The sequence below is a fragment of the Anopheles arabiensis genome, chromosome X, assembly GCF_016920715.1.
Source record: "Anopheles arabiensis isolate DONGOLA chromosome X, AaraD3, whole genome shotgun sequence".
Classification (NCBI taxonomy): domain Eukaryota; kingdom Metazoa; phylum Arthropoda; class Insecta; order Diptera; family Culicidae; genus Anopheles; species Anopheles arabiensis.
The window spans coordinates 10535119-10549805 of NC_053519.1; the positions used below are offsets into that span (position 1 = coordinate 10535119).

General features: G+C 41.2%; 1 protein-coding gene across 2 annotated transcripts; it reads left to right on the plus strand.

Moving 5' to 3' along the window:
- Positions 1–247: 247 nt before the first annotated feature.
- LOC120906348 lies at positions 248–4741 on the plus strand. 2 transcript variants are annotated; one of them, XM_040317941.1, is made up of 7 exons: positions 248–665; positions 2283–2798; positions 3220–3627; positions 3719–3825; positions 3923–4091; positions 4168–4366; positions 4475–4741. In XM_040317941.1, exons 2-7 carry the CDS (start codon positions 2366–2368, stop codon positions 4632–4634), a joined length of 1476 nt encoding a protein of 491 aa, XP_040173875.1. In that variant the 5' UTR covers positions 248–665; positions 2283–2365; the 3' UTR covers positions 4635–4741. The 2 variants fall into 2 exon arrangements, with proteins under 2 accessions (XP_040173875.1, XP_040173876.1); XM_040317942.1 differs by having other exon boundaries at positions 253–365.
- Positions 4742–14687: the final 9946 nt, after the last annotated feature.

Genomic DNA, 14687 nt, shown 5'->3' on the forward strand with positions numbered 1-14687 from the left:
TTTCTTAAAAATTTCACAAATAAAAAACGATCGAACGACCAGCGTCGCAATTAGCAGTAAACAAAACAACAACCGAAGCGAGTGCCAATAAAGCAGCCTAAACTCAATGGTCAAGGTAGCTATATGCAAACACCCTTGCATGCTACGAGCACAAACCGAAACCGGGTGAGAAACCGACCCACCGGTGTAGCCGCGCCCGATGTAAGGAGCGACCATATTGACAGCTACGAACAAAGGGCAAATGTAAAAATACATGTCGACAGAGGAAAGAAATTGCTATTGGTGCTTTGTGATCCTTTTACTGGAAACTGGCAGCGTTAGAATTGTTCGGGGAAAAAAGTACGGCGTTCGAGTGCAAGTGCAAGGTGTGAACGTATTTCCCCGCAAGACCGAAACAAAGATGATTGGGACGGATTAACGTGTTGGCCCGCGGTACGCGGTGGCACTGTGTGGAAGCTCGTCTGTGGGTCGGCCGAGCCGAGCGAAGTGAAAAATTAACTGGCTAAATGTGTAACAGAATCGATAAAGCTATCGGGTAGTTTACAAAAAAAAAAGCAATGCAGAACGGACCGGACAAGAACGGCAGCATCGGAGACGGGCAGCAAAGTCTGCCATGCGATTGGCAAATGTGTTAGAAAATTAATGCTCCACAGTGGCTAAAGGCTGTACGTAATTTTAGCTCGTCCCACACATACGCACACACGCAACACACATACACACACAAGGCAGACAGGCAGGCAGGCAGGCTGAACTGAAAGAAGAGGGGGGAAAACTGTCTAAACAAGCAATTGTGGTCAGCCACCCCTCACCCATCGTAGGGCAGTGGAACGTATTTTTTTAGCGTCGCTGCATTCATTCATGGCGAAAGTTAGAATGCTTCCCATACATTACCTGCATTTTGTGTACTGTTACATGCATTGCTGTGGGTAACATCAATTTCGCGGATGAGCATGCTAAACTAACGTCCGGATACGAATAAGATGTCTCGAAGAACATGTTTACATTACCTTACACACTCAACAAACAACAAAAAAAAAGGATTGGTTTATCGAAGCATATTTGATTCGCTAAAAGCATCAAAGGCAAATCCATCGAACGATAAAGCATAAGATAAGCATAATGAGTGCATAATCGTTTCCTTGCGAAGCGCTACAACACTACCTATTGAATTGTGTGCAATGCGTAACACGTTTCATTTATGCTCTTGGGCACCAACATTAAAATTATGCTTTTAGTTGATGCAGTGCTGTCGGCCTAAAGCTATTTCTGTGCGGCACAAAATGGAAGGTTTTGTTTATTTTGCTGTGCCATTTGAGCGACGGAACATTCACTATTAAACAGTTTTCCATGCCGTCGCTTTACAGTTGCTGGATTCATGCATGCAGGTCGACAAATCATAAGCGATGGTCTGTCCCGTTTTGCTAAATTTCACACCTACTAATTAACGTATGCAATTAACACATTGGAATGGGCACGGTTTTGCGACCCTTTTTTTTTCGCGCAAATGCCTTCTGCCTTCTATTTTAAACCGTGCGGATTTAGCTCGACATTTTCATTAGTTGATTGGCGTTTCCTGGGATTAAAATAGTTAGCCAACTGCGGTGTTGTTAGCAAGTAAAGGCATTGATTCTGGCTGTTTTGCTTTCCAGCTCAAGATTTTGGTTGAAAAGTTGAAGAAAAAGGCCAAACGATGGATGGTTCTTGGATGAAAGGAACGTTGTTCTCCAACAAGTGTACAACTTGTACTCACCAAACAGTATTTACTTTACTGGAGCTGTTTTAAGTTTTATATATTTTTGTTTTTTTTTTGTTTATTCTGATTGTGTTTTTGTTTTGCATGAAACGATACAGGGTTTTCCCTGTGTTCTCATAGTTGTCGGACACTTTCTTGACTCTTTCTTATTGGAAGTGAACTTCATATGCTGCAAATTGGACTCTATGGCACGCCTTTCTGACAGGGTCCGTGGAAATTCCTATTCGATTTGTCCGTCAAGGGTGCTATAGAGTCCAATTCTCATTACATTAGGTTCATTTCACGTATGAAAGAGTCAATAAAGTGTCCCACAGCTATGAACACTTCTGGATAACCCTGTAATGTATACAATTAACACAAAAGTATTGAATTCAAAGCTTACAGTATTCAAATTATTAGCTTTTGTTGTTGGTCATAAACATGCTCTCTGCGTTACTCAGGATAAAAAGGTCAAATGAATGATTACAGCGCAATTTCTGCTCTTCATTACCGATTTACTAATTCAGTTGTAAATGTTTTGTTTTTCAAGATTTTTGCTCACTCAGTACGACCCCTTTTGGCAAGCGGTAACCAGAACGCGTGTAAATTTTAATAACCATTCTGCAAAGCAACATGAATGAAAAGAAGAATAAGTTGAAAAGTAGCGCTTGTAAAGCAAACGACAATCCGCTAAATTGTCCGCTAGAGAAGGCGGACGCGTCGGAAACGTATCTGCTGAAGATAAAAACATGGAGCCCGGGCAAGCGGTCGCAGTGCTTCGTCACACTTTACCGCCACAGTAAAAGCAATATTTCCACGATGCAACGCAATTCCAACTCGCTTCGAACGCGCCTATCGTGCTCGCATAACTCCCTGACTGATTCCATAAAAAATAAAGCAGACGATTCGGTGTTCATCACGCAAGCGATGTCACACGATGCATTAGACGACAACAAAATTCTTGATTTCTATAATGTTCCTATCGATTCTGACATCTATACCACGCCAATTGATTTAATAAGGAATACCTACAACGCGGAAACGTCTTTTTATCGCAACCGGAACGGTAAGTGCTGGAATCGGTCGTGTACGCCGGAATTGAATTGTGGTCATCTTATTAGCTTGCTTTTTTTCCACCCCCGTTTTCCGTTCTCATTTTTGTGTTTGAATACTGCATCCACTTCCAAATCGTGTCCTCATGGTTGCATTGCGTTTCGATTACGTTTGGTTTTGCTTACCTGTCCTGTCCTAGGTGAAATTCGGTGACTTGTATGGTTGTTTGGTTTTACCGTTGCTCTGGTGCTAGCCACACCGGAACAATACATAGACACGCGAGTGAAGATTTCTTGTAAGACTCTGTACAAGTTAACGAAATTACCCAATCACAAAAAAAAAAAACCTGTAAAATCATCTTTGTTTGCGTATGATTTTGGTGTCCCGGACAATCTGGACAGTCGACTAATGGTATGAAATGATACATTTTTCAGAAGCATCACAGAGAAACAGTTGGAACAATTTGTTAAACTACAGTGAACAGATCAGCTCTATTAATGAGCGTAAGAACAACAAACCCCACATTATACTTGACAGAAAATCAACCAAGGTGGTTGATAAACACACCAACAGTGATAAAGCGGACAGCAAGCGCAATTCCATCTCGCACGAGATACGCGCTCAGTGCAAAAAGTCAAACTTTTCCGTAAATCTTAAGCAAAAGTTTTGTAACATTTTTCGAGTAAGCCGACAGCAGCACCACAAACCGTTCTTGGGCAACAAGCGCTCGATCGTCGCCAGCAGAGCGAAAGATAATGCTGTGTGCGTCAAAGACAAAAATGAAAGCGCGATCGGTAAGAAATTAAACACTCCACGGAAGCTGCCGCCGCTTCCTGCCAATGGTACGTTTTGCATGGAGCTGTTGAAATTCCAGCTTGTGTAGTATTGTAAATCGTTTGGACTTTCCATTTAACGCTTTGCTACGCCTTCCAGAATCTGATTTAAGGTACCTAATGGGTGATACTAGCGACCAGAAGAAGAAATCAAATGAAAGGAAATCGTCGATGGACTTTACTGCAAGTATAGAAAAAGTTCAAGAGGTATAGTAAATCATTTTGCAATTTAATGTTGCAGTTCGTACAACGATTGTTCAAATTCGTCTGATCATTGTGTTTACTGTTCTATCATGCATTGCAGTTCGGTTGGTACTGGGGTCCAATAACGTCTGAAGGAGCGGAAAAAATACTATCGAACGAACCGGATGGTAGCTTTTTAGTTAGAGACAGCTCCGACGACCATTATATATTTTCTCTAACATTCAAACTAAATGGAACGGTGCGACACGTTCGAATAGATCAATATCAAGGTAGGTGCTGCGATCGATCGCCCCTGAAGGATGGTAAAAAGCGTTGCTGTCTCATTACTTTCCCCTTCACTTCCAGGATCGTTTTCATTCGGGTCCTGCGCTAAGTTTAAGTCTCGTACGATAATGGAATTTATAGAGAATGCCGTGGAACATTCAAGAAGCGGAAGATATTTGTTCTTTCTCCATAGACGTCCGGAATATGGCCCCATGCGTGTTCAATTAACAAAACCAGTTTCGCGTTTCAAACATGTGCAAAGCCTGCAACACATATGCAGGTATAGTTTCTTACCATACGTTGAATTCTCCGCCCGTACGGAATAAGTATGCCCGATACGCCTTACTAATTGATTTTCTTCTCGATTGTCTCTTGCTTTCTGTTTCAGATTTGTCATCCATAAAACAATCAAGCGAAAAGATCTTATTCAAGCTCTTCCCCTACCGAGAAGAGTTTTGGACTACTTGTGTTATAAAAACTGTCTTTCGGAGCGTACTGAAGTGGATTTGCTAAGCAGCCTCGAAAAACCAAATATTGTACTCCGTTAGAAGTGAAGCGAATGCACATTTTTTCGGATAGTGGATGTATAACATAATATCGAAAAAAACAAAACAAAAAAACTGAAACATATATAACCTACCCTCGTAAAACTAAACTTGGTGGAAACATTTTATTTGTTCTTGCGGAGAAAAGTAATTTGGCGTTTGTCTTTGTTTATTGGCTTTTTTACATGTAGTATGGAGTAAATCTTCCGGTTGATCGTCATCTATAACCAAAACCGAGCTCATACCGGTCCTGGTATTATACTGGTATACTGGTTCTATAGCGGATATTGAGCCCGTTCCGATTTTTGAATCGACTAGTTAATTTGGCCAGATTACAGGGCTACGTAAATAAATTTCAAAGATCCCCTTTACTGCAAAGAATAAGCCGAAAACAATGCTCTCGTAATCCAATGAAAATGAGTTATTTATAACCACCCCATAAGAGGCCTAAACCAGAACTAATCGTATACTGGTCATGACACCACATAAACTGTTCAGGTAAAGAACTGAAGAACAACACATGACCAAATGCCTTCAGGGCCGGCGCTGAAGCTAACCGATCTAGGAACCGATTCTGATCTCAAACAGATCCAGGAACCAACACTGATCATATCGGTCCTAGAACTGATCATGTACCTGCCCTGGAACCTGTCATAAACCCATAGCGGTACTGGAACTGATAATGAACTCATAACCGGCTTTTGAACCTATCATGAATCCATAAGGTCCTGGAACCTATAGTGAACCCGTGCAGGTCCTGGAATCGATCAAAAACCCATACTTGTCCTAGAACCTACCTTGAGCCCATACCAGCCCCGGAACTTATTATGAATACATACCGGTCCTCGAACATATCATGAATCACTAACCTATTATACCCAAATAGTCAAAATTGCTTAAGCAGCCAATTTTGGCAAGCTAAAGATCGCTGCTTGAATTCGCCTTTGCAGTAGATAAACAGCATCAAAGTTCCAGGTGGTCCTTCTAAATAGTGCTTAAGCAGCTTCCTTATGCTAGAGGGTGCCGGGGATTTTTTTTGTGTTTTATTTTCAAGCAAGGCGCCATCAATGGAATAAACAACTTTTTTTTTTTGTTTTCTTTATGTGCATGTTTGTGAACTGTAAATGTTCACCATGCGGCAGATCTTGGAGAAGATGGCTGAATACAGACACAACACATACCATCTCTTCATTGACTTCAAAGCCGCATATGATAGCATAGCCAGGGGAAAACTGTATGACGCTATGAGCTCTTTTGGAATCCCGGCCAAACTGATAAGGCTAGTTAGAATGACTATGACCAACGTCACATGCCAGGTGAGGGTGGATGGAAAACTCTCAGGGCCTTTTGCTATCGCCAAAGGTCTGCGTAAGGACGACGGGCTTGCCTGTCTCCTATTCAACTTGGCGCTAGAGAGGGCCATCCGGGACTGGAGGGTGGAGTCTTGCGGAACCATCCTCTGTAAGTTAACCCAGATCCTGGCATATGCTGATGATATAGACATCATTGATCTGCGGCTCTCCTATATAGCAGACGCTTACCAAGAGATCGAGCAGGCGGCAGAGAACCTCGGATTGCAGATAAACGAGCCAAAGACCAAACTGATGGTGGCAACATCAGCGGGCCCGCCAACAATTAATCAGAATCTACGTAGGCGTGACGTGCAGATAGGTGAACGCACTTGTGAAGTCGTCCCACAATTCACCTATCTTGGGTCAAAGGTCACCAACGGCAATAGCATGGAAGCTGAGTTGCGCGCAAGGAGTCTGGCTGCCAATCGGTCATTCTACAGTCTGAAAAATCAGTTCACCTCAAAGAACCTGTCGCGACGGACGAAGCTGGAACTATATAGTACCTATATAGTACCGGTACTCCCATACGCCTCTGAGACATGGACACCCAAGGAACATTTTAAATCTTATCATAGTTTTAACGATGTTGCTACGGAAATTCATTAAGCCTTCTTTTTTCATTTGAAAATCGTGTATGACCTTATACGACTAAAATAAAACTAACTTAAGACTGAAAGGGCCCATCTACAGAACTCTGTTAAGACTAATAGTTAAAACCATTTCTAGACCTTTAAAACGTGAGGCGCAAATAAACTATCAAAATAACAACATATTGCTATGGATATGTTCTTGAGATGGAAATGAAGCACTGAATATGAAGTCATAATAATGGTTGAGAGATATTTCAGCATTATTATGTTGTCTTGATATTTTTTCTGATGAATTCGCTCGCGTATGTGCAGAAATCCATGCCAAGAAAATTTCACTGCTGAAATACATTATAATAATTTGAAAAATATGAAAGCGCTTTAATAATATGAATGTATTTTTAGTTCAAAAAAATTAATTAAAAAATAAAAATTTGTTTATAACACCCACAATTTACACCAAAAGCTTTGTCAAAATAAACATGACGTGAAAAGCGTTTCAAAAATTGCCATTTTTCTATTTGTCATGTAAACTATGAATTTGTTTATCAAAATATTAACATGGCTGACACATATTGCACACACAAATGAACAATCATATTAATAAACATGGATTCCATTGGCTTAAGATCAGAAGGTCTTTCCTGATCACAAGTTCAGTTGATTTGTAGTGCAATATGTGTGGCTAAGATCTTTTTAAACAGCACATAGCTATAGGAACCGCTTGTGCAGACTAATAAGTTTTGAGAATCTCCTCGTACAGGCAGTGTCAGAGATACGCGGAATCTGGTATACGCATATTTACATAATCGTGATTTTCCCAGTTTTATCCATTTTTTTATTAATAAAATTAGAAATACATCGAATAGTCTTTGCAGGGGATAAAACCACCCACTAAAAGCAAAACGAAAATAAAATTAAATATTGTTTAGCTGAAAATCCCAGAATACAATTTACGAAGAAGTTAGAAATACTCGGCTTATCAACATTTTTCGTTAATAGCGTATTTCAAGTACAACCGGTATAGCCTGTTTCAAGTTCCCTTTGTCCAAGACTTAATAGGCATTTAATAAGATCAATTGATATTGATACCTTAGTCTTAAATAACAAGTTTTGAAACGTGCTTAAGAATACATTTACAGGTTGATTAAAGCCTGCCATCAAAACTCCAATTTTAGTTTGAACAGACAGTCTTATAAGCGTCATAGTCTCAAGTAACAAGTCTTTAAACGTGCTTAAGAATACATTTACAGGTTGATTAAAGCCTGCCATCAAAACTCCAATTTTAGTTTGAACAGACAGTCTTATAAGCGTCATAGTCTCAAGTAACAAGTCTTTAAACGTGCTTAAGAATGCGTTTACAGGTTGATTAAAGCCAGCCATCAAAACTCCAATTTTAGTTTTAACAGACAGTCTTATAAGCGACTTCAGAACGTTTTAAAGGTTTAACAACTTTAAATACGGTTAAGCATCTTCAAAACACATGTTAAAACTATGTGGCTCAGTAAAGAATGCTTTAAGACATGTTTAAGTGTAAAAGGTATGGGAAATGTTTCTTGGGCACTGTCCAAATCTGACGAAACTCTCTTAGTCGCGTTCGAGAGGAAGATGCTCATAAGGATACTTGCCTCGTATGTGTGGAAGGACAATGGAGGAGCCGCTATAATGACGAGCTATACGAGATGTACGGCGACCTCACTGTCAAGCTCACCAGGCTCCGCAGGGCTGAAAACGGAACACCCAGCCCGTAAAGTCTTTTTAGGCTGTCCACAAGGATAGAAGAGGCGTGGTAGGCCCAAACTGAAGTGGCAAGATGGCGTGGAGGCGTCCGCCTTTAAGGCCTGGATAACGGACTTGCAGACGAAGGTGCGAGACCGTGAGCAGTTTCGAACACTCCTGAGGCAGGCCAAGGCCGCAAAGCGGTTGTAGCGCCGGATAAGTAAGTAAGTAAATGTCCATAACGTTAAAATACAAAAATAAAACAAATATAAATAAAATACAACAAAATTTTAAATAATTTACTGTTAAATCAAAATTACTTCTTTTAATATTGCTACTTCAAATAACTAATCTAACTGGAACACAAACCACGAGACGGCATCTGTCTTTGACACTTTGGCAAGAGCCACCTTGTACCGATGTCATGCAATCAAAAGCTATAAAGTTCCACCAAGTTCGGCACACATTCTTAAAAAGCCTTAAAGTTCCATCGTCAATCCTACAGATAGAACTAATCAGCCGCAAAGTTCCAAAGAGTACCGTGTGCTTGTTAAAAAGCTGTATGGTTCCACCAAGTACCGTTTCATCTTTTAATCACCCATAAAGTACGACACCGGAACGATTTTTCGTTAAAGAGCCCCAAATCAGCTATGGAATTCGAGTTGGCTATTTGGGTAAACTTATACCGATCCTGAAACCGATACTGAATCCATACTGGACTTGGAACTGACACTGAACTTATACCGGTCCTAGAACTACTCAAGAATTCAAATCAGTCCTGAAACTGAATGTAAACCCATAGCGGACCTGGAACTGATGCTGAATTTATACCGGACCTGGAACCGACCATGAACCCATACTGGTCCTGGCACCTACCATGAACCCAAATTGGTCCTAGAACCTATCCAGGAGTTCATATCGGTCCTGGAATCAAACACAAGCCTATATCGGTATTGGAACTTTTACGGAAACCAAACCGGTTCTGTAACTGATCACGAACCCACACAGATCTTGAAATTGATACTGATCGCATACCGGTCCTGGAACTACTGAATACTGAATACTGGTTCTATAATTGATACTGAACCCATACCGATCTTGAAACAGCTTTCATTTGTATTCCTTCTTAAAACCGAACCTGGACCTATTCCAGGACGAATCCAGGACGAAACGTGAACCTGTTCCGGACCCACTAACTGATTCCGTAGGTCGACGAACCATACGTGGCAGTTATATGTGTAGCATAGGAATTAGTAAAGAAATTTAGCGTAGAAATTCTGAGTAGGTATTAGCGTTGGAATAAGCGTAGGAAAAACGTAGACATTTCTGCTCAATTTGTACTGTAATTATTGTCTTGCTGAAAGCGTGGCTAGTAGTGAGTTTCTTCTATTACTAAAACATGCAAAGATGGCGTCTCAACTTAGTTACGAAACGAATCCTGAATGGTCCTCAATTCCCCAACACCAGGAATTGTTCCTTGAAATCTTCTTCGATTCTGGAATTGGTGCTTTACTCAATGTTACAAGTGTGATGGAAAGTCGTTCAGAAAGAATTAGAAGCATCAATTGAGAGCATAAACTGAGCTTAAGGAGTAATCGGTTAAAACTGTTAAGTGAGCGTCTCGTGAATATAATAGAATTGGCGTTGAGGTGTATAGCATAGCCCACAAAACTATTGCACAACATTAAAAATTAAGTTGACACATGTCGTTACAAAAACAACGATAGAAACAGGAGAGGAGAAAACGAAAACCTATCAGGTTCGGTTTTTGTTCGTGTCTTGTCAGTTGAACGTTAACCCCTGCCGCCAAGATCAAATTGGCCGTCAAACCTTGCAGAAGTAAAACTCGACAAAAAAAACAAAATCCACTCCCAAAACCCGAATCTTTTCGTCTTGTTCTCTCCGTTTCTGTTGCTTTGTTGCTTTTTCTAGGCCCTCCCCGGCAACCATGTGGACGCGGTCAACCATATTTGTTCGACATTGAGCACAGCGCGCAACGTGGCGCCCGTTGTTTCTAAGGCAAAACGGCTTGTGTCAGGTCATGAATTTTGTCAGTGGCAATGAGTTTTGGCATTCTATTATTTTTTGTTCCTTCTCGCGCGTTTTCAGGGGGGGTTCGGGCGAAAGATTAGCCCGATTAGAGACCGAAACGGTGGGAAACACGGTTGGGCTCCGGGACAACATTCACTTCCCGCGTGTGCACGGTTTTGTAATTTCGGGGCGAGCTATTTTTTTCTTCTGCTGCTCCGTTTCCAAAATTAGCTTCCCACTTAGCACGTTTCGCGCGATTTGGGGAAGGGCCTGCGCTAAGCGTCCAATTAATTTCAATCCGTATGGGCAGGAGGAGCACGTCGAACGGTTGGCCCGAGGGTAGACGGGGGCGAAGGCAGCATTCTCGCGCAATGCTACCTTTATACGCCCCTCCCTGCTCCGCTCAGACTTGCAGGAATGTGCGACATGCGCGGTCTTAATCCGGACCGGTGGGGAGTTCTTTGCTGGGCTTCAGTTCCGTTTCACTTCGTGCTGCTCTTCTTACGGTGGACGATATATGGCTGTACCTGTTTTTCTTGTCGCTAGACATCACTTACGATCAAAATCAAGTGGCAGATTGAGCGGCCAGTGCACAGCAAGGCCGTCGGAAGGAAAAAAAGGCCTTGGACGAGATAAAGAAAAAAGGCAAACAAACACGCACACAAACGCACATGACAGTGCGAGTAAAACGTTTGGCGCTGGAGAAGGAGGGCCTCCTTCTAGGCGAAACGCTTCATAAAGATCTTCACAATCACGATAATCACTACCATGCCAGCCCGCATCGTGCTCCCTCCATCCACCTCGCTCTCTCCGACTCGCTGTTATTTCTGCCCCTCCTCTCCATCTCTAACATCAATTACCAACCGAAACACATGTTACCGCGCGCACGTTTGCCCCTCGGACGCTGACGGATGACGCATATCAACGCCGCAACATCGAATCGAAAGTGAAAGATGCAGTTAGTAAGTTCGAGGCGTCAGAGTATGTACGTGTGCGTGTGGATGTGTGGATTTTGTCGCTCTTTCTTCTGCTCTGCTTCATTGCAACTACTGAACGGTACGAGGTCACCACTCACAACATATGTCATCCGCACCCGCCACTACGCGGGTTGCACCCTCTCACATCTGGGATGGAGCGATGTCCCTACTGCGCCACCCCACTGTTACTCTTTAGTGCATACTCATTAGTCGCCGCTGGAGAAGAACGCCATACGTAGGGGAAATTGGGGCGAAATGGTTTGGTGAGCCAAAATGGTCATCTGAATTATTGGCAAATCAAAACGTTTAAAATGGCTTCTGCCAATTTGAAAAACACCAAACACAAGATGTACATCATGAACATTTCATAACCTAAGGTATTTTAAATAAATGAAGTTATCGATTAGATAGTAATTAATTTTTATTTAATTAATTCGCGAACTAAATTATAACAAGAGGATGATTGTCACAGTCTGCATATGAATTGATCAGTCTGGTCGCCACAGTCACTGACAAATCAAATTCTAGAAGCCTCAGTCAAGTCCTCATTTCGCGGTGAAGCAGGACCTGTTGGAGATCGGGCGTTCCAAAAAATGACCATTTTAATTTAATGTAAAAATTTTAAACTTAAGGTTTGCAAAATGCTTCGTTTAAGGTTTTGGCTCACTCCAGCATGGGGCCAAATCGTCGGATTTTTTTGGCCGGACCAAAATAAAGAGACTGTGGTTTAAGCAAAGGTCGCTAGAATTTAATTGTTTTATATACTTAAAACTATGCTATATGCACACTTAATCGACAAGACAAATTACTGATAAGATGTACCATTATTGAATTAGTCCAAGTATTAACTAAATTTTGTAACAAAACCCTTTAATACAAAACTTAAATCTCTACCCTTGCTATTCTACCTAGTTGCAACAGCTTAAACCAAAGCCTAAAGCCTAAAGTGGTGTGGTTCATTTTGCCTCTTTGTTTGGATGTGTTTTGACATTAGCTGTATGACCATTTTGCCCTATTTTACCCCGCACAATACATTTTCACGACTTTTGATGTTGATTTTTAAATTTCATTTTATACATTTACATTTGTTGCTAATACGTCTACTACTATTTTTGTTTCATGAACAAGGCGTAGAAACATTGCGATTGCCGTCAAAATATCAGTGTAAGGTGGTTTACCCAATGACATACAGAGCAAAATCCTGGACAGTGCCATTTTTCCCCGCTTTCCCCTACCAGCACTCGTGTGATAAGTGGCGCACATACACATCTCCCGTGTCGCTTCGTCCATACCCCTTCATTAACTTCATTAATCGGCAAAATTGTTCTGCTACTAAGCCGATGCAGATTGTTATTGCTCAATCGGGCTGCGGGTACCGCAGGATCCCTTTCGGTTCGTGCCCAAAACCACACACACACACACACGCGCGCAGAGCAACATTAGTCAAACTAACCTCAATGCAAGTGTGCAATAGATTTGTCATATTTCATATCGCATGCGGTCAAAACAACTCCAACAGCAGCAGAGCAGACGAAAAAAAGAAGCAAAAATCAGCCAACTTGAAATAAAAAAACGTCTCATAATCGATCACGGCAAAACGTACCGGTGCTGCTCGCCCCGGCAATATGTTGCCTCATTAAACGCGTCTGCGTGGCTGGTCGTGGCGGGCACTGGGAGCTAAACCGACATACTATTTTCAAATAATAACGGCAAGCCAGACGCACGCGCTCCACTTGCTGTTTGTGTCTGGCGGACGGGTTTGTGCCGTGAATGGGCTGTCTGGGGTCGGCCCGGTATGTCGCACAAATTGGATAGATTCCGGATCCGGTAGTGGCCGCAGACCGCAGTCCAATTGGGCGGTGACGGTTTGCCAACTGGCAACGCCACCAGACGCACAGCCCTAGTTGGTGCGTTTAATTTAAGCGCGGGAAGTTATTTTAGTTTTCGATTAATTAGAGTGAATGCGGGAAGTGGACCGTCCTTCGTCCGTCTGTCTGCTGCAGCTGTGGCGCGAGAGACTTTTGGAGAGATTCATTTTTTTTTGTGGCATTGTTTGGCGCTCTCTTTTCTGCTTGACAAGTGGACTGCTTTTATAACCGTTCATACCATGGGATGTATAGATTAAAAAGGGCAACAGTTTTATTTGGTGGATAAAGAGGAACTAAAATTTAATCAGAGCCTATTTGAAAACGTCCCATGGAAGGTTAATAGTGTTGTTAACGGTGCAAATTGCTAAAAGCTTAGTAGGCAAAACATCTGTATGTAAGAAATATTTAAGAAAAGGTGTTGATTTTTGTATAAAAAGAAGCAAAAAGTTCTTAATACGTCAGAACGAACGAATAAAATCCGTTCTCCGCCACACTTATTTCCCCTCATCATAGAAGGCGAGATTTGCATCCTACTTGATTTTTGGAAAGATGTTTATAACAAGAATGTCAAGGGGATAATGAACTGTGCTACACGACAACGCTCGTTCCCTTTTGTATGGTGTAAAATACACAAGGTTTTGAGCTGCAGATTTCTAGCGAATTGGTTTATAAGTGAAAATGATCATCCTGTAATCCTTACGTTTACCCAAGATTTGTACTTTTAGTAGTGTACAATCTAAATGTACAATAATTTCAAATATAAGTTTCTTGCCGTCAGTCGAATCTAACTACACAATGTAGTCATTTTTAGCATACTCCTACGCCAGGAGAAACATTATTCACAGAACAGAAATATTAAGGCTTTTTGCGTATTCACAAGGTTTCGGATTCACAAGGATTTATTTCGAACATGGGCAGGGCTGAGTGGACCGATTTTTGTAATTTTTTTTTTGTTGTCAAAATTAACTAATTCTGTATTTATTCCATCATTCCATCACTTTATCTTTTAGACTAAATTTAGTATCTGCTTTAAACCTTGATTATCTATATGGGGGTGGATTTCAATTTTAATTATTCCTATGACGTAACTGCTGAATAGCTTGTTTACTTTTTTCCCTTATGGTTATTTATTCCAAAATCTGGTTTCATCAATCCATTCGCCAATGTTTTCAACACAGCCACATTTTGCACAATTAGGACTGTTATATAAATTATGTTTACATTTTATCTCCTGGGTGTCATATGATACATATAGTGTCATATCAGTACATATAGCTTGTTTGTTCGGAGTTCAATTGTTTACCATTTTATATTAGGGTATTTTTGTATTATATGTAGTGTGCTATAGGAACTGACTATTGATTTGTGAATTGGGCTTGCTGGTGGTTTTTGTATTATTGTAGTTTATCGATAAGCCATTTCTATTATTATTGTTTTCATGCATGGATATGATGGTGGAATGTCTGAGATATTGGGTGGATTGTGATGGAATGTGATCAATTCCTTAGTATGTTTAATGTAT